Consider the following 24,011-nt stretch of genomic DNA (forward strand, 5'->3'; position numbering starts at 1 on the left):
AATCAATGTGGGCCAATGCCATTTTATATGGCAAAAATTTGCAATGGCACCAGTCTTGGTCTGCCAGTACCATTTGCAATAGCGGTAGCTGCAGGGCAGTAACAACCAGGGATTGTGTCTGCTCCATGAAAACTTTTTCAAGAGAATAAGAGGATCCTTGGAAGGCGAGCTGGGAAGGGTCTGGGAGTCAGGGAGTGGGGGCTTGGCAATGGTGACCTTTTTTTAAACAAAATCAAGGAAATGAATGAAATGTCATTCTGAAATGAAATTGGAAATTTTGTTCCAAGGAATATACATGCCTAGTCATTATCCTGCTAGGTCTAAGCATGTGGTATTAGATAGGGATGTGAATCGTTTTTTGACTATTTAAAATATCGTCCGATATATTTTAAATCGTCAAAATCGTTAGAGCCGCTATACAATAACAATTCCCCCGATTTATCGTCAAAAAATCGTAAATCGGGGGAAGGGGGAGGGTGGGAAAACCGGCACACTAAAACAACCTTAAAACCCACCCCCGACCCTTTAAAATAAATCCCCCACCCTCCCGAACCCCCCCAAAATGCCTTAAATTACCTGGGGTCCAGAGGGGAGGGTCCCGGTGTGATCTTTTACTCTCGGGCCTCCGGTGCGTTGTAGAAATGGCTCCGGCGCTACCTTTGCCTTGTCATATGATAGGTCAAAGGTAGTGCCGGCGCCATTTTGTTTTTTGTCCCCCGACGGCAGGAGCGTAGGAGATCGCTCCCAGACCCCCGCTGGACCCCCCAGGGACTTTTGGCCAGCTTGGGGGGGCCTCCTGACCCCCACAAGACTTGCCAAAAGTCCAGCGGGGGTCCGGGAACGACTTCCTGCACGCGAATCATTTTTCCGTACAAAATGGCGCCGGCCATAACAAAATGGTGCCGGCGCTACCTTTGCCCTGTCATATGACAGGTCAAAGGTAGCGCCGGCGCCATTTCTACAACGCACCGGAGGCCCGAGAGTAAAAGATCACACCGGGACCCTTCCTCTGGTCAAACGTAGCGCCGGCGCCATTTCTACAACACACCGGAGGCCCGAGAGTAAAAGATCACACCGGGACCCTTCCTCTGGACCCCAGGTAATTTAAGGCATTTTGGGGGGGTTCGGGAGGGTGGGGGATATATTTTAAAGGGTCGGGGTGGGTTTTAGGGTTGTTTTAGTGTGCCCGAGAGTGCAAGATCACACCGGGACCCCCCCACTGGACCCCAGGTAATTTAAGGCATTTTGGGGAGGTTCGGGAGGGTGGGGGATTTATTTTAAAGGGTCGGGGTGGGTTTTAGGGATGTTTTAGTGTGCCGGTTTTCGATTTACACGATTTACACGATATTTAAAAAACCCAAACTGCGACGATCAGATTCCCTCCCCCTCCCAGCCGAAATCGATCGTTAAGACGATCGATCACACGATTCACATCTCTAGTATTAGAAGTTAAAGTTAATGTACCCATCTATCATGTAAAATGTAACTTCTGATCTAGAGCTGTAGTAAAGTCCTAGCACACTGAGCCCTCATAGTAGGGTTATCATGCCAGGAGTTTAAGCAAGGGAACTCATCCCCTTGAAACTCCCTCCCCCAAGCCAATACTCACTTCCCACCCAGACCTCCTCAACAGTAATGGCCAGTTAGGCTCGGAAAATCCCCTCTTTCCCCAATCTCACATTAGACTCTCCATCCCCTCACCGGATCTTTGATTCAAAGTTCCCCAGGACCCCAATGGGAAGATAAGCTCCTTCTTCCAACACCGCCATCCCCCACTCTCCAGGGTATGGAGACATATCATTCATGTGAGGATTGTTTTGAGCATCACTAGTATATTTTTCTCAACATATTTATAATATGTTTGTATCAAATTTTTCTATCACAAAATTTAAAAAGGATGCTATTTATTGTACACTAGTAACAAAACAAGGCAATGACTAAACATTACAAAACGGTTTTAGGATAGCCGGTAACATTTATCTTTTTCTGAGTGTTTAACTGTATACTTATGGAAAGTTTTTGGGCCCAATATTCAAACAGGAGATAGCTGGATAAGTACATATCCGGTTATCTAGCAGCTACTGAATATCTGGGTAAACTCAGCGGCTGCTAGATAGCCGGATATGTCACTTAACTGGCTAACTTTTAGCCAGAGAAAAAGTGGGTGGGCAATGAGCGGATCAGGGCAGCGCTCCTTAATGGGATAACTTATCCCGCTAAGTAGCGAGATTGATAAGTCTAGATCTGTTATTGAGCATGTTTGGAATTAGCCTGATAACACTTGCTTTGTATACGAATATTCAGTAGCCTAGCCATGCCGCTGAATATAGTGTTGTTTGGCTAAGTTACTTTGCCTGCCAGGGTTTGAATATCTATCCTTTTGTTTTTATTGAACTGCTCCCATTGACTCTTGGCATTTTTTGGAGACTTGTAATAAACTTTTCTTTGAATACTAACTTTGGCTATTTCCATATCTTATGTACTTTGCTCTCTTTTGCTTATCCAGCTATAATTCTTTCATATAGCAATAACAATTTGACATATTTTTAGCAGTTTGGAAAGTATCCCAAAGATCCAAATGATACTGAAATTGAGGAAAATAAAAATAATTGGGAAAAAGAGAAAGAACGTAAGGAAAAGTAAGTCAGAAGTACACTGTATCACAGTTTTATATTGTTCATTTTGAAATTAACCTTTTTTAAAATGTTTATAAATTTCTCCATGGACAAGATCAGTCACATAAATGTGTCACATCATCTGACAGTGCCAACACAGACAAGCTGATGCAATAAAGTGTGCCTAGCCTAGCGAACAGGTTTACACTCAGTTATTTGCACATTTTGGACATGCTAGACTAGCACCCGATGCAATAAGGAGATTAACGTGTCCAAAACATGCGCTCAAACAACTGCTTAGTTGATAGCACTCATCACATGTAAATTTCATGTAGCTGAAGTTATTAGCTATTACCCCCTGCTGTAGAAAATCTCCTGGTGCCCAAACCACACTTGTTAAAGTGGCAAGCTTAACTCCAGCCCTGAAGCTGGTGTTAAGTTATTCTAGGAGTCAAGAGCTCATGGCAACAGCTGCTTTACAAGAAGATAGTGACACTACTAGAACTCATTCTCAGCTAGGGCGATTCAAACAGCGCATATAAAGAAAGACTATGACATGAATTTGAAAAAGTTCCATTGCTGCCAATGCAGATTGCTTAATTCAAAAATGAACATTTCGGACCAAGCTGTCCCTGTTTTCCGGTGCCAAAAAAGTATCTCTGTTGCTGCTGAATTTCTTTGGAACATAAACCAAAATTTCAATACAGAGCTGATGCAATTGTAGATGTACAGCCATGTCTCCTGGACACCTAATGCTTTTGAGTCCTAGGGATGCCCAGCGTGTCCTTTTTTTTTTTTTTTTGAGAAATGTTTTTATTAAGATTTTCACAATAACAGTATAGACTTAGTGAGTTTCTAATCAAAACTCCCCTTTAACTGCATCCCACCCTAACCCACCCAAACCCTCCCTTCTGCTCTGACTTGAGACATTGTCAGTACAGATGTACAGAAATTACCTTGACATACCTGAGTGCATACATTTTCTCACAGGACAAGCAGGATGGTAGTCCTCACATATGGGTGACATCACAGGATGGAGCCCTGTATGGAAAACTTTTCTGTCAAAGTTTCTACAAAGCTTTGACTGACACTGGCACACTGAGTGCACTGAGCATGCTCAGCCTGCAATTATCCCTGTGAGCCACAGGTGTCTCCCTCAGTCTTCTTTTTTCCTCTCTGCAGTAAGCATAGCGGTTAGGAGCTCTGTGAGAAATTCTAACACTTTTTCCACACGGAAACATTTAAACTTTTACTTCACAAACACTTTTCCCTGCGCAGGTCTCCCTTCGCGTACGTATATTCGACGCTCGGTGAGTACTATGCCCTGTTTTTTCGGTCGGTTCCTGTCACCTCCCTGGCCTGCCAATTGACTGCGGCCTTCCCTCTCTCTATGTTTTCAGTTAGCCACACATAGCCTGCAAGTGTCCCTCTGTGACACTCTGCCTGGTTATTAGTGCTAATGGGACAGGGACTTCCATGGTTTCCGTTGCCGCCAGGGCCCCTGTCTATTTCAGGTCCTTCGATTTCCTCAGTACCCTCACGTAGTCTATGCCCCCATTGCTACCGTCGGTGCCTCCTTTAGACCGTCCTGGATTCTTCAATATCACCGGTACCCCTCCCCCCACGGTACACTGATGCCATCGGTCCCTGCATTGTTTCTATCAGTGCCATCCATGTTTTTCATCCATGGCACTGATTTTTCCTTGGGTTTCATCAGTGCCATCATTGCCTGGATGGATGCCATTGACGCACACCTTTGTCTCATCGGTGCCATCCATGCCTGGGTCGATGCCACCATCACGCAGGGCACTTCCATCGATGCCATTGTCCATGGCATCGATGCCCAAATCAATTCCATCGATGGCATCCATGCCAGGATCGATTCCACCGATGGCATCCATGCCAGGGTCGATTCCATTGATGCAGTCGATTCCATCGATGCCATCATTGTCAATGTTGATTCCACCAGTGGCATCGATGCCAATGTGAATTCCATCGATGGCATCCATGCCAACATAGATTACATCATGCCCATGTCGGTGCCATCGATGCCATTGGTGCCCGAGTCGATCCAATCTATACCATCAACGCCCGTGGCCATGCCACCGATGCCATCGGCGCCCGCCTCCATACATCGATGCCCTCGACACCCATGTCGTTTCCATCAGTGTCTTCGACGTTCCTATCGTGGTCATCGACTGTTGATGCTGGTATCATTCTTCCGATGCCAACGATGTTTTTTTCGATTATTCGATGCCACATCGTTTCCATAGATACCTACGCCGATGCCGTCAGTGCTTCTGTCACTGTCATCATTGCTCTGCCCGGGACATCATTTTTTCATATATATTTTTGACGATACCCTCGAGGCCACTTCGGCCGCTATCGACACCGTCAATACCGACATAGAACCTCCACGTAATGCCTTCGCTTAAACACAGTGCTCCATGCTTTGGGTTCTTATTAAAGCCCCGTATTAGCCTACGACACTACATAGTGCCAGGAGCAGTGCAGGCATGCTGACAGACCGTCATCAGTCGCCATCCAAGATAGCGAGGGCATCCATCTTGGCACTGGGGAAAGACTGGGCCGAGCACCGTGGCACGCATCGTCACCGACACGGTGACTGTCCACCACCGACGCCATCCAGCACATCAGTGCTATCCTTCTCAGTGCTGGAGAATGCCCGGGCCGAGCAACATCACCACTGCCATTGCCAGTGTTCCGCACAGTGCTGGCAGTCCTTGGTGTTCCAGAAATACCGGAACGAGTTCCGAAGAATTCTGCACTGTCGTCACGAACCATTGAGCCGCTGCGATAAGGGCCGGGTTCACGAGCCAAAGATGGCTCACCTGTTCCCGAGGCGTACCCCACCGACATTGGTGCGGGATTGTGGCCCTCCACAAAATTACTGTGCTAGCGCCAGCCACACTCAGCCTGTCTCCTCTATACCTGCGCCACCATACCAGGCATCAGAGTTGAGACGGGCGTCTACGTCTGACAGGCTACCCCTCGAGGACTCCTGAAATCCATGGAGCCAGCAATCTTCACCGGCTCATCCTTCGGTGATCCACGTCGGATGGTAAGTACCCGCTTCTGTGGCATTCCCATTGAGATGTGTTCTTTAATTCGGGCCACATGGTTCGAAAAGTTCTAGGTCATGTACCTTTCAAGAACCGTATTAGTGTCACATATTGCTATGCCATCTATGTCAGCCACAATATCAAGAGAACCTCTCTCTCATTTATTTGGGATTGCATCAGGACATCCTCTCATTTTCAGCAACTGGGCTCTGTACTGATTAATACTCTGGCTTCTGGTTCCTAATTCAGAACCAAAGTTCCAGATGCATTCGCTGATCTGCTAAACACGAGATCCAGCAAATACTACCTCAAGTGCAAGTCCACCTTGAAGCCTGACGACAGGTCTCGATGTCTCCTTGTACAGCACACAGAAATGCGGGTAAGACTTTACCGCTCACGCTCCTGTGGGGAGGTTACATGATATCCAGATTACATCAGCCCCTCCAGTTGGACACCTCCTGGTCTCCCAACTGGCTGGATATCAGAGCGGCCACCCCACTTTGTACCAAGGTTCCTGGTACACTCCCCCAGATGCTACAAAGCGCAAGAGGAGAGGAGTTGGGGAGTTTTAATTACACTATTCTTTCTTTCAACAGAAAGTAGTTACTCTCCGCCCATCCTGGACCTCAGAAATACCAACTTTCTTCAGAAGGCACAGGTAAAATGGTATCTCTCGTCACCATGCTTCCATATCTTTCTATGTGCTTCATGGTGAGTCAACAATATTACAATCCCAAGCTCTGCTGGTTGCACCAGCTTCGGCAACTGGGGCATTTCATTGAATCACTATCGGTGACTGCTGTTTCTCTACGGAGTGCAACATCATTCACGCTTTCCTTGCACGGACAGCTGCATAACCACAGTCAGGCCACGCAACGAGTTCTAACTTCTTCATGACTCACTATAAATTTACTATCTGGGATTACTGTCACTGCCATAAATCCCTTATACAGCACTTCTGGACAACACAGTCACAATGACCTTCCTGTCCAGCAACCGCGCAGACATTCTGATAAATTCCCACATGTCTCTGCGCGCATATTCCATAACCTCAGCCCCTCAATTCTTCATTGTCTGGCTATGGGTTTTTTCATTATCACTTTCCTCATAGATCCAAAACTGCTTTGGGTTATATTCAGTGAAATTCCATTATCAGTGGGTCTAAGCTGTTCAACCGCTTTTGTCCCTCATCTATATTGCAGATCTAGAACCAAAACATAGTCTGATCCTGCTCATGCTCGAATTTACTCAGGGTTGTAAGTTTGTCCTAAAATCTTCTCAACCCAATATGTGTCTATTCCGCTCCCGGCACAGTTTCACATAAACTTCCTGGAGCTTGTAGCCATGAGTTATACCCTTATGCCTTCCAATACTGCCTCTGCAACAAATCTTTGTGCATACAGATAGACAGCAAAGGGACAATGTGCTTTCCAACACACAAGTACGCACAACCTCTTAGCTGCTCTGCAAGGAAGCTGCGCAGCTCTACCCTTGGCCCTTGCTCACTCTATGCATCCTCGGGCCACTTATCTAAGAGACTTACTGAACGCACTAATAGACCTTCTCCATATAGGTTCCATCCTCTCAAATGGTCTCAGACTACATGTGTGGCGAGAAAAATCTTCTACCGCTGAGGTCAACCGAACTTGCTCTCTGCGTCTGAATCGAACCATACTGTGCACAGATTCTACTCCCTACACATGTTTCCAGTGCGTTCCCAGAGACTCCTTTCTTCCATCAAGGGCCTCTTAAATGTGTCTCTTCCACTGCCTCTCATAGCCAGCACTCTTCTAATGCTGAACCAGGATGGGGTTCACTGTTCCTCAGACCCACGTCGTGGCCGACACCAGTATGCTTCCCATGCTTCTCAATCTATTACACCAGTAACCAATTCGCCTTCTCACCAGTCAGTCACAAATCGTAGACTCACTGATGTTCTCAGGTACTGGTAGCATCACAAAACCTTCCACACATAAATCCTACCATTCAAAATGGCATGATTTACCACATGACTCATACAAAAGGGTATTACCCTTTATCCCAGGACAAGCAGGATGGTAGCCCTCACATATGGGTGATGTCAGTAACGGAGCCCTAGTGCGGGAAAACTTCTGTCAAAGTTTCTAGAAACTTTTGACTGGCCCTGTGAGGCCACTGAGCATGCCCAGCATGCTATGATATTCTCTGCCACAGGTGTCTCACTTCAGTCTTCGTTTTTCCGCACCGCTGGATAGCAGCACGGACACCGGAGCCCCCTGAGAGTACTCTCAGTTTTTCTAGAATAATATAATTATTTTCACAAATTCTCCCTCATGGGATCTCACTTTGTCTCACCTCACCGGCTGGTGAAGTAACTTAGCGTTATTTTTTAAGATAAACGCTATCTCATTTTTCAGTCATCGACGGCCGTCGATGATACCATGGTGTCGGGGTTTAAAAAATGCCCGACTTGCAATCGAACAATGTCGGTTACCGATCTGCACTTAGAGTGCGTTCGATGTTTAGGTGATCAGCACGATATTTCATCGTGTGAAAAATGCCAAGAAATGACACCCAAAGGACGAAAACTGCGTCAAGAAAAGATCCAGCAGCTCTTCAGCTTGCAGTTAATTCCCTCTCCATCCACTTCCAAAAAGTCTTCACCAGTAGGTGCTCCGCAAAACATTTTGTTAAAAAAGCGCCGATTGCAGACTTCGGAAGGAAAATCCTCGCCCACGCCATAGACATCATCGATCCACTCAGAGGTAAGGCCCAAACATAAACATCACCATCGACATGCCTCGGCCTCACCTTCGACAACTATCCATGAGGAACCGATCGAAAAGCGACCTAAACGTACCGAGACTTCGATGCCAGATAGGCCTACCAAGACAGATACAACACAAACAGCATCGTCTCCACCTAAGACACCGCTGTCTGCTCCGATGCCGCAGGACTTAACCGCATTTATAAAGGAAGCAGTCCTACAGGCTATAAAGGAAAGGTTATCGATGCCGGCAACCTCGCCGATGCCGGTGACATCTGACTTGTCTAAGACGTCACCGATGCCAGCACAACTAGTGCCAATAACTGAGTTACCATCGACACCGATTCCAGGAAATCTTCCCGATGCCGGGTACAGTCCCGATGCCGGCCACCGTCCCGATGCCGGTCACCCTCTCGATGCCATCCACCGTCCAGTTCACAAGCACTGCAACGGATTCTTTTCTGAAACCAGTATCCTTTCTGATACCGAAGGATATATCGATGCAGCGTACAACAGCTTTCTCATCGATATCTACATCGAGGCCTTCTATTTCTTCCGGTATGGCATCGTTGTTACCCTCAAATCAGATTCACTCATCTTCGATGACGCGTACCGGATTTTTCTCGATGCCATCGGTTCCTGATCCAACTTCCACGATGTCATCGATGCCACACACAACATTATCGATACCAGGTCCTTCTGGAGATACAGTATCGGCTGAATCAGCCTTATATTCAGCAATCCATAGAAAATATCAGGATTTACTGGATTCTTTACCCACAAATGCAGTAGAAGAGGACTCTTCTCCTCCAGAACCTATTCCAGGACCATCTGGTGTGGCTCCTCCTTCTGCTCCTGAGAAAACACGACCACCACACTACATATTACGATACATGGAGTGATTCACAGTCAGACACATCTGAAACTTTTATGTCTGACCCCTCTCCACCACACCCAAGAAAGCAGTCCCCACCAGAGGACCTTACCTTTTCTGCCTTTGTTCAGGATATGGCTGACTCTATCCCTTTTAAGTTAGTTGAGCAGGATCTACGTCATCAGACCCTTGAGGTATTGCAATTTATCCCAGGACAAGCAGGATGCTAGTCCTCACATATGGGTGACGTCACTCACGGAGCCCTTAAGCGGGAAAAACTTCTGGCAAGTTTCTAGAAGCTTTTAACTGGCTGCCTGAGGCTACTGAGCATGCCCGGCATGCCATGATATTCCCTGCCACAGGGGTCTCACTCCAGTCTTCTTTTTTCCGCGCTGCTAGCTGCATCGCGGGTTATAGGAGCCCTGTGAGTTACCTCACAACGATAAAGTTCATTTTCCAAATTTTTGCCCCATACGGGTCTCGCTCGGTTTGTCACCGGCTGGTGACAAACACCATATACTTTTTCGCTAAAAAAGGGAGTCTGAATTCATCGACGGATGTCGACGGAGAAAACTTCAGGATTCAAAAAATGTCCGGCCTGCAACCGGACTATGTCGATCACGGACCCGCACGTCGAGTGCGTTCGCTGTTTGGGTGGAGACCATGACATCGCCTCTTGTGCCCAATGCCAAGAAATGACGGTGAAAGGTAGGAAACTTCTCCATGAAAAGATGGCTCAAATTTTTCAAATCCAGATGTCACCGTCGCCCACGACTTCGACAAAATCCTCACCGGTGGGCATATCGAAAAAGATACTGATAAAGAAAAGGATCCCGGAGGGTTCGGGGGATGCTTCTTCGCCAACACCATCCGTGGCATCGTCAAAATCTGTATCTGAGGTTCGCACAAAACATAAACACCGTAGGCACCATTCAATTCCTCCATTGCCACCGCCAGAGGAACCGGTGCCTAAACAACGAAAGTTATCATCGACCTCCGTAACACCTACAGGGGAATCGATACCATTGACTTCTGTGACAGACTTAACCGCTTTGATTAAGCAAATTGTCACTGATGCCCTGAAGGAGAAGATACCGGCGTCATCGCCGATGCCGGCCCTAGGGTCGATGCCGACCATCGGGTCGATGCCGACTTCTCAGTCGATGCCGGCCACCGGGCCGATGCCGATGGACCAGTCGATGCCGGCCACCGGGCCGATGCCCTCCTCAATATCGATGCCGGTGCCATCGTCGATCTCGATGCCGATGACGGCGGCAGCGTCTGCATTAACAACTCTGTCTATGCCGATTGATGTGCCCAGCTGCTCTTCAGCGATGCCCGCTACTCAGCCGATACCAGCAGCCTCATCGTCGATACAAATGCCGGAGCCATCGATGGAATCGAATATTTTACAAACCTCGATGTCCACAATGGCTGCCAGGCCCATCTCCTCAATGATTCCCATTTCTATGTTTTCTTTCCTAACTTCAGCACTGCCAACTACTTCGCAAGTAACACCTCAATACACCCTAGCTCCGTCCAGAGCTCCTGTACAAGGGAAAGAGGCATCAGGAAAGTCTAAGCACACTTCCATGCATGCTCCAGAAGTTTCTTCTGAGAAAAGGTTGCATGCCATACTTACAAAAAGGTATCAGGACCTTTTAGCTTCCTTGCCTACACAGCCTGAAGAGGAAAGTGAAGTCAGTGATGGTGCACCTGACATTCAGGATCCTTTACAAGGCCCATCTGGGGTGTCACCGTCTAGAAGGCTGGAACATCATCAATACCAGCCCCCAACAGACACATGGTCGGATACACAATCGGAGCATTCTTCTGAAGATTTTTTGTCAGAAGGTACTCCACCTCAGGCCAAGAAACAATCCCCTCCTGAGGACTTATCATTTGCCTCCTTCATCCAGGAAATGTCAGAATCCATCCCTTTTCAGCTCCAAGCTGAAAAAGATGAAAGACAACAGACACTGGAGATACTACAATTTGTAGATCCCCCAAAACATAACTTGGCTATCCCAGTGCATGAAGTGCTGCTGCACCTTCAACAAAGAATTTGGGAACACCCGTGTACAACACCTGGCGTAAATCGGAGAGTGGACTCCACGTATTTAGTTCAAGCAGCCCCAGGTTTTGAAAAACCACAACTGCCACACAACTCATTAGTCGTAGAATCTGCTCAAAAGAAATCACGCAGATCCAGGACGCACGCCTCTATTCCTCCAGGGAAAGATAACAGATTCCTAGACCTTATGGGAAGAAAGATTTACCAGGGAGCCATGTTGAATTCCAAAATTGCTGCGTATCAGCTGTATATGACGCAGCATCAGAGAAATCTCTGGAAACAGATAGAGGAATTTCTCCCATCCCTACCTCAACAATAACAGGAGGCAGCACAACAAATTGTGCAAAAAGGTCTAGATGCTGGAAAACACGAGGTGCGAGCGGCGTATGATGCTTTTGAGACTTCTTCCAGAACTGCAGCATCTGGCATCAGTGCACGAAGATGGGCCTGGCTGAAGGCTTTGGACTTACGTCCGGAAGTATTTATTTATTTATTTATTTATTTATTTATTTCACTTTATATACCGACTTTCAAGTTCATTTCAAGGCGGTTTACATTAAATTGAGTTGCAGTAGCAACACTCAAATACATATAAAACAATCCTTACACAGGATAAATTAGTGGACTTGCCTTGCCAAGGTGATAATTTGTTCGGCACAAAGGTGCAAGATGCCGTGGCACAGCTTAGAGAGCACTCTGAAACATTAAAGCAGCTCTCCACTTTGTCACATGAAACTGCACCTCACCCTACCCGTAAGCCGCCACGTAGAGATACAAGACGTCCTTTCTACAGGCCAAGGAGATATTACCCTCAGGCCTCTAGACCACGGTCTACAAGACCTCAACAACGTCCTCAGCAAAGAAAGCAACGAGCTGCAAGGCCGCAGCCTCCGCCCCAAACAGCTTCCACCTCTGGTTTTTGAAAGCCATCCCAGAGAGCAGAGCCAACCAAACCCTTTTCCAGAATTACCAGTAGGGGGAAGGATTTCCCAATTTTACAACGAATGGGAAAGCATTACCACAGATCAGTGGGTCTTATCCATAGTTCATCAGGGTTACCACCTAGACTTCACATCTCCCCCTCAGGAGTTTCTACCACAAAACTCCTATCTCGAACACATTCCTCAACTACAAACGGAATTATCTACTCTTCTGAAAGCAAAAGCTGTGGAACACGTACCACACTCTCAGAAGGGAAGAGGATTCTATTCCCGGTATTTCCTCATTCCAAAGAAAACCGGAGGCCTTCGTCCCACTCTAGATCTCAGAAATCTCAACAAATTTCTAAGGAAAGAAAAATTCAGAATGGTATCCTTAGGCACCATGCTTCCACTCATACAAAGGGGGGATTGGCTTTGTTCTCTGGATCCCCAAGATGCATATACTCACATACCTATATTCCCACCTCATCGCAAGTACCTAAGATTCAAGGTGGGACACCAGCATTTCCAATACAGAGTCCTACCATTCGGCCTCGCCTCAGCTCCCAGAGTATTCACCAAATGCCTAGCAGTAGTAGCAGGACATTTGCACAAACAAGGTGTTCATGTCTTCCCTTATCTAGACGATTGGCTAATAAAAAGTCAGTCGCAACAAGGAGCACTGACTTCTCTACATTACACAATACAGTTACTTCACAGACTGGGTTTTCTCATCAATTATCAAAAATCCCACCTGCAACCGTCTCATCTCCTCCAATACATAGGAGCAGAATTGGACACAAACCTTGCACGAGCTTTCCTTCCAGCAGACCGTGCACAATCTCTGGCCCAGTTGGCGTACTCCATGTCCACACAACCACAAGTGACAGCACATCAGTTTCTCATCTTACTAGGCCACATGGCTTCAACGGTTCACGTCACTCCTATGGCCAGACTTGCCATGCGACTAACCCAATGGACTCTTCGCTCACAGTGGATCCAAGCCATTCAACCACTACATTATCGAATCCAAGGAACCCGCCAACTACGCGCCTCGCTACAATGGTGGACAATCAAGGACAATTTACGCAAGGGTCTACCCTTCCAAAAACCGATCCCTCAGATAACATTAACTACAGATGCATCCACCTTGGGATGGGGAGCTCATGTAAACTCTCTTCAAACTCAGGGAACTTGGACAAAACTCGAAGCCACGTATCAAATCAATTTTTTTTTTTTTTTTATATATAATATTTATTACTACATTACTATGTTTAATTGGTTATCTATTCTATTTGTTCCATAATTTATTGTTAGTTCTATTGTTACCTGTTTTATTGATCAACTGTTCTATGTAAAGCCCACTACTCTTTTTGGGCATTTAAAAGTTGTATGTAAACCGGATTGATTTGTAGTTCCTACAAGAACTTCGGTCTATAAAAATTAAAAATAAATAAATAAAATAAATAAATTTTCTGGAACTTCGAGCTATACGTTATGCGCTGCATGCGTTCAAAGACTGCCTTTCGCACAAGACTGTGCTAATCCGGACAGACAATACAGTAGCCATGTGGTACATCAACAAACAGGGGGGTACGGGGTCGTATCTCCTTTGTCAGGAAGCGGCACAGATTTGGGACTGGGCCTTGAACCACTCCATGTTCCTACAGGCCACTTATCTAGCAGGGATTCAAAATGTACTAGCAGACCGACTCAGTCGCCAGTTCCAACCACACGAATGGTCTCTGAATCCCTCCATTGCGACCAGAATATTCCAACGTTGGGGACAGCCAACAACAGACCTCTTTGCGTCGCATCTGAACCACAAAGTGGACAACTTCTGTTCCCTGCACAAACAGAAGAACCAACCAGCCAAGGACGCTTTTGCTCGCCCTTGGAACTCAGGCCTACTATATGCATATCCTCCAATACCGCTCATCACCAAGACACTGGTGAAGCTGCAACAGGACAAGGGATCCATGATCCTCATAGCCCCATATTGGCCTCGACAAGTATGGTTTCCCACACTGCTAGACCTGTCAGTCCAGGATCCAGTACGCCTGGGTGTAGCTCCCAATCTCATCACTCAGGATCAGGGTCGGTTGCGCCATCCCAACCTTCAATCCCTATCCCTGACTGCATGGATGTTGAAAGCTTAATCCTACAATCACTTAATCTCTCAACTAATGTTTCTCAAGTACTTATAGCTTCACGCAAACCTTCCACAAGAAAGAATTATTCTTTCAAATGGAAACTGTTTACTTTCTGGTGCAAGCAAAACAATATTGATCCTTTCACTTGCCCCACATCTACTCTTCTAGATTATTTGTACCATCTTTCGAACTCTGGTCTGCAGACATCGTCAATCAGAGTGCATTTGAGTGCAATCTTTGCTTATCATAACAAAATAGGAGATGCACCTATATCCACACAACCTCTCGCCAGTAGATTTATGAGAGGTCTAACTCACCTTAAACCGCCAATTCGGCCTCCAGCTACACAATGGGACCTGAATCTGGTTTTAACAGGCTTAATGCGTTCTCCTTTCGAACCCATAGATTCCTGTGAACTTAAATTTCTCACATGGAAAACTATTTTCCTCATAGCCATCACATCAGCTAGAAGGGTTAGTGAGTTACAAGCACTTGTCACATATGAACCGTATACAAAGTTTCTCCATGACAGAGTGGTTCTCCGAACACATCCAAAATTCCTTCCTAAGGTAATTACGGAATTCCACTTAAATCAAACAATAGTTTTACCCACATTCTTTCCAAGGCCTCACGCTCACCAAGGTGAAAGAGCTCTACATACTTTGGACTGTAAACGTGCGTTGTCTTTTTATTTAAATCGCACAACGTCCCTCAGAACATCAAATCAGCTTTTTGTCTCTTATGACCCAAATAAGCCAGGTAGAGCAGTGGGAAAACATACTCTATCAAATTGGTTAGCAGATTGCATACAATTTTGCTATGAAAAAGCAGGCCTTCCTCTCCAAGGGCGAGTAAAGGCACATTCAGTAAGAGCAATGTCAACCTCAGTGGCACATTTTCGTTCAGTACCAATCATTGACATTTGTAAAGCAGCAACATGGAGTTCCCTTCACACCTTTGCAGCTCATTACTGTTTGGACAAGGAAGGACGACAGGATTCAGCCTATGGACAATCTGTCTTAAAGAACTTGTTTCCAGTTTAATCCCAACTCCTTCTACATCCACTCTGCTGTGATCTTCGGCTGACTCATTTCTTCAACAAAGCATCACTGCTACCTCCATGGACAATGACTCAGCCTCTAGCTTGCTAATCACCCATATGTGAGGACTAGCATCCTGCTTGTCCTGGGATAAAGCAAAATTGCTTACCTTGTAATAGGTGTTTATCCCAGGACAGCAGGATGTAGTCCTCACGGAACCCACCCCGCCACCCCGCGGAGTTGGGCCTCAGACTTTATTATTTTATTTTTGCTAACGCTTATTGCTACATACAAGACTGGAGTGAGACCCCTGTGGCAGGGAATATCATGGCATGCCGGGCATGCTCAGTAGCCTCAGGCAGCCAGTTAAAAGCTTCTAGAAACTTGCCAGAAGTTTTTCCCGCTTAAGGGCTCCGTGAGTGACGTCACCCATATGTGAGGACTACATCCTGCTGTCCTGGGATAACACCTATTACAAGGTAAGCAATTTTGCTTTGTTGATCCTCCCAAGCAAATTATGGCAATACCTATACATGATGTTCCCCTTCAACTTCAACATAGAATGTGGGAACATACATGTACAGTTCTTCCCATCAATAAAAGAATGGACTCAACATACTTAGTCCAATCTGCACCAGGATATCAAAAATCTCAATTACCACATACTTCAGTGGTGGTTGAGTCCGCACAGAAGAAAGCAAAGAGAACAAGGGTGCATTCTTCTAATCCTCCTGGGAAGGACAACAGTTTTCTGGACAATCTAGGTCGTAAGGTATTCCAGGGTGCTATGTTAAATTCCAGAATAGCAGCTTATCAGCTGTATATCACCCAATACCACGAAACCTTTGGAAGCAGATGGAGGATTTTATTCCATCTCTCCCCCAAGAATACAGAGAGTCAGCACAAAAACCTCATCCACAAGGCTTTTGAAGCTGGAAAACATGAGGTACGAGCTGTATAACGATTCTTTTGAGACATCATCCAGAATTGCAGCTTCAGGGATAAGTGCCAGAAGGTGGGATTGGCTTAAGGCATCAGACCTAAGGCCAGAGGTCCAAGAGAAATTGGTGGACCTTCCATGCGCAGGAGACAATTTATTTGGCACAAAAGTCCAAGAAGCAGTCTCCCAAACTGAAAGAACATATGAGACCTTAAGACAGCTCTCCTCCCTACCGCATGATCTACTTCCCATGCTGTTCGTCGAACGCAAAGGAGGGAAATGAGAAACCCTATTATCGTCAAAAACGATTCTACCCTCCTGCAAACAGGCCTAGACAATCAAAGGCCTCAGCACAGACCTCAACCTCGTCAGCAGAGAGCGCCCAGGCCCAGCCTGCTACTCAAACAGGTCCCTGCGGCAGGCTTTTGAAAGTATCTCCAGGGAACTCAGCCACTCACAAAATCCTCGACCAGAACTCTCACTGTAGGAGGCAGATTATCCAACTTTTACAACACCTGGATAACAGTAACAACAGATCAGTGGGTTCTGTCCATAATATCTCGAGGAATATCAACTCAACTCCTCTCAATTCCAACAGATTTTCCACCGAGTCACATTCATCCCAACAAAAATCACATTTCTCAACTTCAAATAGAATTATCCAACCTTCTGAAATCCAAGGCTATAGAACCGGTGCCCCGATCTTAGCAGGGGAGAGGATTCTACTCCCGATATTTTCTCATTCCAAAGAAAACAGGAGGCCTACGTCCCATCCTCGACCTGAGAAATCTCAACAAATTTCTCAAAAAAGAAAAGTTCAGGATGGTCTCTCTAGGCACCATGCTTCCACTTCTCCAAAAAGAAGATTGGCTCTGTTCTCTGGATCTCCAAGACGCTTACGCTCACATCCAGTATTTCCTCCTCACCACAAATATCTGCGCTTCATGGTGGGTCATCAACACTTCCAATACAGAGTACTGCCATTTGGACTCGCCTCTGCTCCCAGAGTATTCACAAAATGTCTAGCAGTAATATCAGCACACTTGCACAAGCAGGGTGTCCATGTCTTCCCATATCTAGACGACTGGCTCATCAGAGTCAATCTCAACAAGAGCAATAACTTCTCTCAAACAGACAATCGCTCTACTTCACTCCACGGGATTCCTCATCATTATCAAAAAAAGCCCATCTCACACCATCTCTTCTGCTCCAATTCATAGGAGCAGAACTCGACACCACACTTGCAAAAGCTTTTCTACCCAAGGATCGAGCAGAAACACTATTCTTGCTGGCAAAATCAATGCATTCAAAGGCACAAGCAACAGCTCATCAGTTTCTAACCTTACTAGGCCACGTGGCCTCCACAGTTCATGTATCTCCTATGGCAAGGCTCGCCATGAGAGTAACCCAATGGACATTACGATCACAATGGATCCAAGCCATTCAACCACTCCATTCTCCAATTCAAGTGACTCACCAACTACGTTCATCCCTACTATGGTGGATGAACAAAGACAATTTAGGCAAGGGCCTACCCTTCCAACAATCAGTTCCACAGATAACATTAACTACAGATGCATCCACCTTGGGTTGGGGAGCTCACATAGACCACTCTCCAAACCCAGGGAACTTGGACAAAACTCGAGGCAACATTTCAAATCAATTTCCTGGAGCTTCGAGCTATACGTTATGCGCTACATGCATTCAAGACTGCCTTTCGCACAAGACTGTTCTTATCCAGACCGGACAACACAGTAGCCATGTGGTACATCAACAACAGGGAGGTACGGGCTCATATCTCCTTTGTCAAGAAAACTGCAACAGATTTGGGGCCTGGGCCCTATACACTCAGTTTTCTCCGGGCCACTTTATCTGGCAGGCATACAGAAATGTACTAGCGATCGACTCAGTCATCATTCCATCCACAGCGAATGGGTCCCTGGATCCCTTATAGCGACCAGGATTTTCAACGTTGGGGTCAACCCGACAATAGACCCTCTTGCATCACATCTAAATCACAAAGTGGACAAATTCTGTTCCTACACAGACAGAAAAATCAACACCAGCCAAGGACGCCTTGCTCGCCCTTGGAACTCAGGCCTTCTCTAAGCGTATCCTCCAATACCGCTCATAACCAAACTCTTGTGAAGCTACAACAGGACAAGGGGTCCATGATACTCATAGCCCCATATTGGCCTCGACAAGTGTGGTTCCCCACACTTCTAGACCTCTCTGTCAGGGATCCAATATGTCTGGGAGTAGCTCCCAATCTCATCACTCAGGATCAGGGCTGGTTGAGACATCCCAACCTCCAAACCCTATCCCTGACAGCATGGATGTTGAAAGCTTGATCTTACAACCACTCAATCTTTCCGCCCATATATCTCAAGTATTTATAGCTTCACGTAAACCTTCCACACGAAAAAATGGAAGAGATTCACCTTGTGGTGCAAGCAAAACAAAATCGATCCTTTCACTTGCACTACTACTTCTCTACTAGACTACTTATACCATCTTTCAAACTCTGGCCTCCAGACTTCGTCCGTAAGGGTACATTTAAGTGCAATCTCTGCTTACCATAACAAAATGGGAGATGCACCAATTTCCACACAACCTCTTGTCAGCAGGTTTATGAGAGGTTTAACTCAACTCAAACCACCGATTCGTCCTCCAGTCACAGGATGGGACTTGAATCTGGTATTAATAAGACTCATGCGTTCTCCTTTCGAACCCATAGACTCCTGTGATCTTAAATTTCTCACATGGAAAACTATCTTCCTCATAGCCATTACTTCAGCTAGAAGAGTTAGTGAATTGCAAGCACTCGTCACGTATCCACCTTATACAAAGCTCCTACATGAGAGTGGTTCTCCATACACATCCAAAATTCCTTCCCAAGATAGTCACGGAATTCCACTTGAACCAATCCATAGTTTTACCCACGTTTTTTCCAAGGCCTCACTCCCATCCAGGAGAAGCAGCCCTACATACCTTAGACCAGGGGTGGGCAATTAATTTTCCCATGGGGCCGCATGAGAAATTGGGATGGTTTTAGAGGGCCGGACTAATATAATTAACTCAGTTCTCAATAGCCCTACTTATGAAAAGACAGCAGTTTACCACCAATGCATGTCCTCTGAGAAAACACAACAAATAAGACCGATACAAACGCTTACATGCTAGCAAAATATCTCATCTCGGTAACAGACACAGAACCGACCTAACATACTCCCAGATCTGTAGTAATGCACATAAACTAATCCACACACAGTTACACCTGTATTATGGAATACAAAACAGGAGCAAACCCTATCTATGAAAAGGCAACACCACAAATATTAAATCAGGTCCTAAAAACCAATACACCTCTTATTAGGAAAACAGAATAGCAAGCAGCTATAGATCCCACACAGAAATAATTGTAAAACTATACTAATAAGCAGAATAAATGTTTCAAAACAGCTATGAACAGAATAACATCCAACAATTAAAAACTCATAAAAACTATTAAACATTCTCCAAACACCAATAAAATATTTCAAAAAAGCAGACATCACACAATTAAAATGGCAGTCAAGAAAAATAAACTTAAAGCCATCTTTACTTACCTCCTCCAGCAGCTCTCCTACTCCCCTTCCCTGCAGGCCGTGGCACACACCAGAAGCAGCAGTAGAAGCTAAGCTCTATACTTATGGTCCTCTTCCTTAGTGCCCATGTCTCTCACACACACACCATACCAGTCATGCCCCCATGACCAGTTTCTGTCTCTCACACACCAATCATCTCCCAAACAGTCTTTGGCACACACACCAGTCACCTTCCTGAACAGTTTCTCTCATGCCATACACACACACACAAGCTTCCCACTCCCGTGTTCTTCTTACATATATGGGCTTCTCACTCTCATAATCACTTTCTCTGTCTCTCTCTCTCACTCACACACACACCCACACACTCAATCACCAGTCTCTCACTCCCATGCTTGTTCTCTCCACATGCACAGGCTTCTCATTCCCATAATCACTTTCTTTCTCTCTCTCACACACACACACACACACACACACTCACCAGTCTCTCACTCCCATGTTCTCTTTCAGATATACAGGCTTCTCCCTCCCATGATGTGTCTCACACACACCCAGGTTTCTCACTCCCATGCTCACTCTTCACATGCACAGGCTTCTCATTCCCATAATCACTTTATTTCTCTCTCTCTCTCTCACACACACACACACACACCAGTCACCTGATCTCACTCATGCATACACACACACACACACACACACAGGCTTCCCACTCCCAAGTTCTCTTTCAGATATACAGGCTTCTCCCTCCCATGCTGTCTCACACCACCCAGGTTTCTCACTCTCATGCTCACTCTCTTCACATGCACAGGCTTCTCATTCCCATAATCACTTTCTCTCTGTTACACACACACCAGTCTCTCTCATTTCCATGCTCACTCTCCATGTGCACAGGCTTCTCATTCCCTGAATCACATTCTCTCACATTCACACACACCAGTCTTTTTCTCTCACACACACCGTCACCTTACCAAGCAGTCTCTCTCTCTCATGCATGCACACTCACCCAGATTTCTCACTCCCACAACACCAGGCTTCTTACGCTCATGCTTTCCCACATACCCAGACTTCTCACTTCCATGCTTTTTCTCTCTCTCACACACACACATCAGTCACCTCCCTGACTAATGTCTCACACTCTCACATACACATCAGTCATCTCCCTGAGCAATCACTTTCATTGTCTCTCACATACACACACACACATCAGCTCTCTGACCAGTCAATCACACACAGGCTGGCTGGCTGCTTCTCTCTCTTTCTCACTTCCTCTCCCCCCCCACCGGAGCACAAATGGGAGCTGCAGCAGCCCCCGAAGGCCAAGAAAGAAGAATCCCATCGGCCGCGGGAGGCTCATGCTGCTGACTCCTTTCTCGATTACTGGCTGCTTCAATTGCTCGGGGACCGACGCTGCAGCCAACGCAGCACGGCTCTTTCTCCTTCCCGCGCACCGCTCCGTGTATCACTTCGTGTTCCAGGTCACGGGAGGGGGGCTGCAGGCGCGGGAAGAAGAAAAGGCCAGCCGCGGGTACCACAGCTTCTAACACTGCTGCCGTTCCCACTGGGCTTGAACGTGCTGACAGCCCAGCGGCAACGGCAGCGGGAGAGACCGGGAGCGCGCGCCACGGACCGGCAAAAAACTCCCGCGGACCGGTGGTTGGGGACCCCTGAAAAAGACCACGAAAGGCGGAACTGGTAGGTAGTTAGGAAAGAAACTCGAGCGAAGACACGCTGCCCCGATTGGCCGGTGCTGGGCAAGGCTTGCCCAGCACCGGCCAATCGGGCAGCGTGTCTTCGCTCGAGTCACTCCCCCCCCCCCCCCCCCCCCCCCCCCACCGAACGCTGTAAAAAAAACCAGTTCATTCTCTGCTCCCTCGCTCCCCGATTGGCCGGCCAATCGGGGTGCGAGGGAGCGGAGAATGAGGCACGCTGCCTTCCCTTGCAGAGGGAAGGCAGCGTGCCTCATTCTCCGTCTGCTCTCAGCAGTGGGCGGGCCGGTCACAGACCGTAGGCGGGCCGGATTCAGCCCGCGGGCCGCCCCTTGCCCAGGTCTGCCTTAGACTGTAATCGTGCATCATCATTCTACTTAAACCGCACCTCATCATTCAGAAAATCCTCCCAACTTTTTGTGTCCTTTGACCCAAATAAACCGGGCAAAGCAGTGGGTAAACATACTCTGTCCAACTGGTTAGCAGATTGCATACAGTTTTGCTATGAAAAAGCAGGCCTTCCTCTCCAAGGGCGAGTAAAGGCACACTCAGTACGAGCAATGTCAACCTCAGTTGCACACTATCGTTCAGTACCTATTCTTGACATATGTAAAGCAGCAACATGGACTTCTCTTCACACATTTGCAGCTCATTACTGTTTAGACAAACAAGGACGACAAGATTCAGCCTATGGATAATCTGTCTTAAAGAACTTGTTTCCAATTTAATCCCAACTCCTTCTACATCCATCCTGCTGTGATCTTCGGCTGACTCATTTCCATCAAGAGGACTGCAAATTTGCATCACTACAAAATGACTCAGCCTCTAGCTTGCTAATCACCCATATGTGAGGACTAGCATCCTGCTTGTCCTGGGATAAAGCAAAATTGCTTACCTTGTAATAGGTGTTATCCCAGGACAGCAGGATGCAGTCCTCACGAAACCCACCCACCACCCCGCGGAGTTGGGTCACATACCTTTTATTATTTTATTTTTGCTAAAGCTTATTGCTACATACGAGACTGAAGTGAGACACCTGTGGCAGAGAATATCATAGCATGCTGGGCATGCTCAGTGGCCTCACAGGGTCAGTCAAAAGTTTCTAGAAACTTTGACAGAAGTTTTCCCGCACTAGAGCTCCGTTACTGACGTCACCCATATGTGAGGACTACATCCTGCTGTCCTGGGATAACACCTATTACAAGGTAAGCAATTTTGCTTTTTCTTTTTTCTACACCACTCTTTTCTCTTGCTCCCTCGGATTCTGCTCCTCAGACATCTTCCACATAGGTACACCTCTGTTCCACATAGGTACACCTCTGTTCCAATTGGTGTATCGTTTGGGAGTGGGGATACCCGATTAACGGTAAACCCCTTCTGAGTCAGCTTACCATGGATTATCCACTGATCAAGCTGCCTCTATTTTCACTAGTCACGGAATGGAACCTATATTTCGTGCTTATAAGTCTCATATGTTCTTTGTTCGAGCCTTTCCATTCCTCTCATTTCACAGTTTGGCATGGGAAATTCTTTCCCTCATAAATGTCATTTCTGCCAACAGGGTCAGTGAGTTACACACCTTGTTACATACTCATCCGACCCTGTGTTCCTCTGTGACCGAGTGGTTTTACGTATTCTACTTCATATCCTTCTTAAGGTAGACGTTGCATCTCACCTTACTCAGAATATACTCTGCCCATTTTTCCCAACACTCTCTCTCACCAAAGCGAGAGGGTTTTTCCACTCCTTGGACAGTAATAGTGCACTTGCATTCTATCCAGATCACACTACACTCCATAGGAATTCCACCTAACGCTTTCCTTCTGTGGCAAGAGTCAAGCTGCGAGTTCCAGTGGGTAAACAGACCTATTCCTCCTAAATGACGGTCTGTATCTCTTTTCCTACCAACAAGCAGGCATTTCACTACAACACTGTGTGAAACCACACAGTGTTGAGTCCGTCCCAGCCTCAATAGCTTCCCCTCGGCCGCTGCTGCCTGTACATATTTATCAGGCTGCAACCTGGAGCTCTCTCCATACCTTCGCAGCCCATTATTGCTTAGATACGACTAACCGGCATGCTCCATGTTTGGCCAGTCTGTCTACTCCTATTTTCAGTTTAACTACCCAACTTCCTTCCACCAACCCGTTACGGGTTTCAGGATGCCCTCCGTTCCAAATTCCATCCCCGTCATTGCGCCTTTTGCGCTTCTTGGGTGCATTTGGTGCACTCTCGGGCATCCTCAGCTCGGTACTCACCCATATGTGAGGACT

The 24,011-nt window shown here is 46.6% G+C and overlaps 1 protein-coding gene across 11 annotated transcripts in view; it reads left to right on the forward strand.

Annotated features, from left to right (window-relative positions):
• Positions 1-24,011, forward strand: part of C4H14orf39 (chromosome 4 C14orf39 homolog) — a 702,704-nt gene that overhangs the window by 317,055 nt on the left and 361,638 nt on the right. For 10 of the 11 annotated variants that reach the window (XM_029598172.1, XM_029598170.1, XM_029598166.1 and 7 more), the window contains one exon: positions 2,551-2,639. In XM_029598172.1, coding sequence (XP_029454032.1) covers positions 2,551-2,639 — 89 coding nt within the window. The remainder of the gene's footprint in view (positions 1-2,550; positions 2,640-24,011) is intronic. The other variant, XM_029598168.1, reaches the window with a different exon arrangement.

The sequence above is a fragment of the Rhinatrema bivittatum genome, chromosome 4 (genome assembly GCF_901001135.1).
Source record: "Rhinatrema bivittatum chromosome 4, aRhiBiv1.1, whole genome shotgun sequence".
NCBI classification, from domain to species: Eukaryota; Metazoa; Chordata; class Amphibia; order Gymnophiona; family Rhinatrematidae; genus Rhinatrema; species Rhinatrema bivittatum.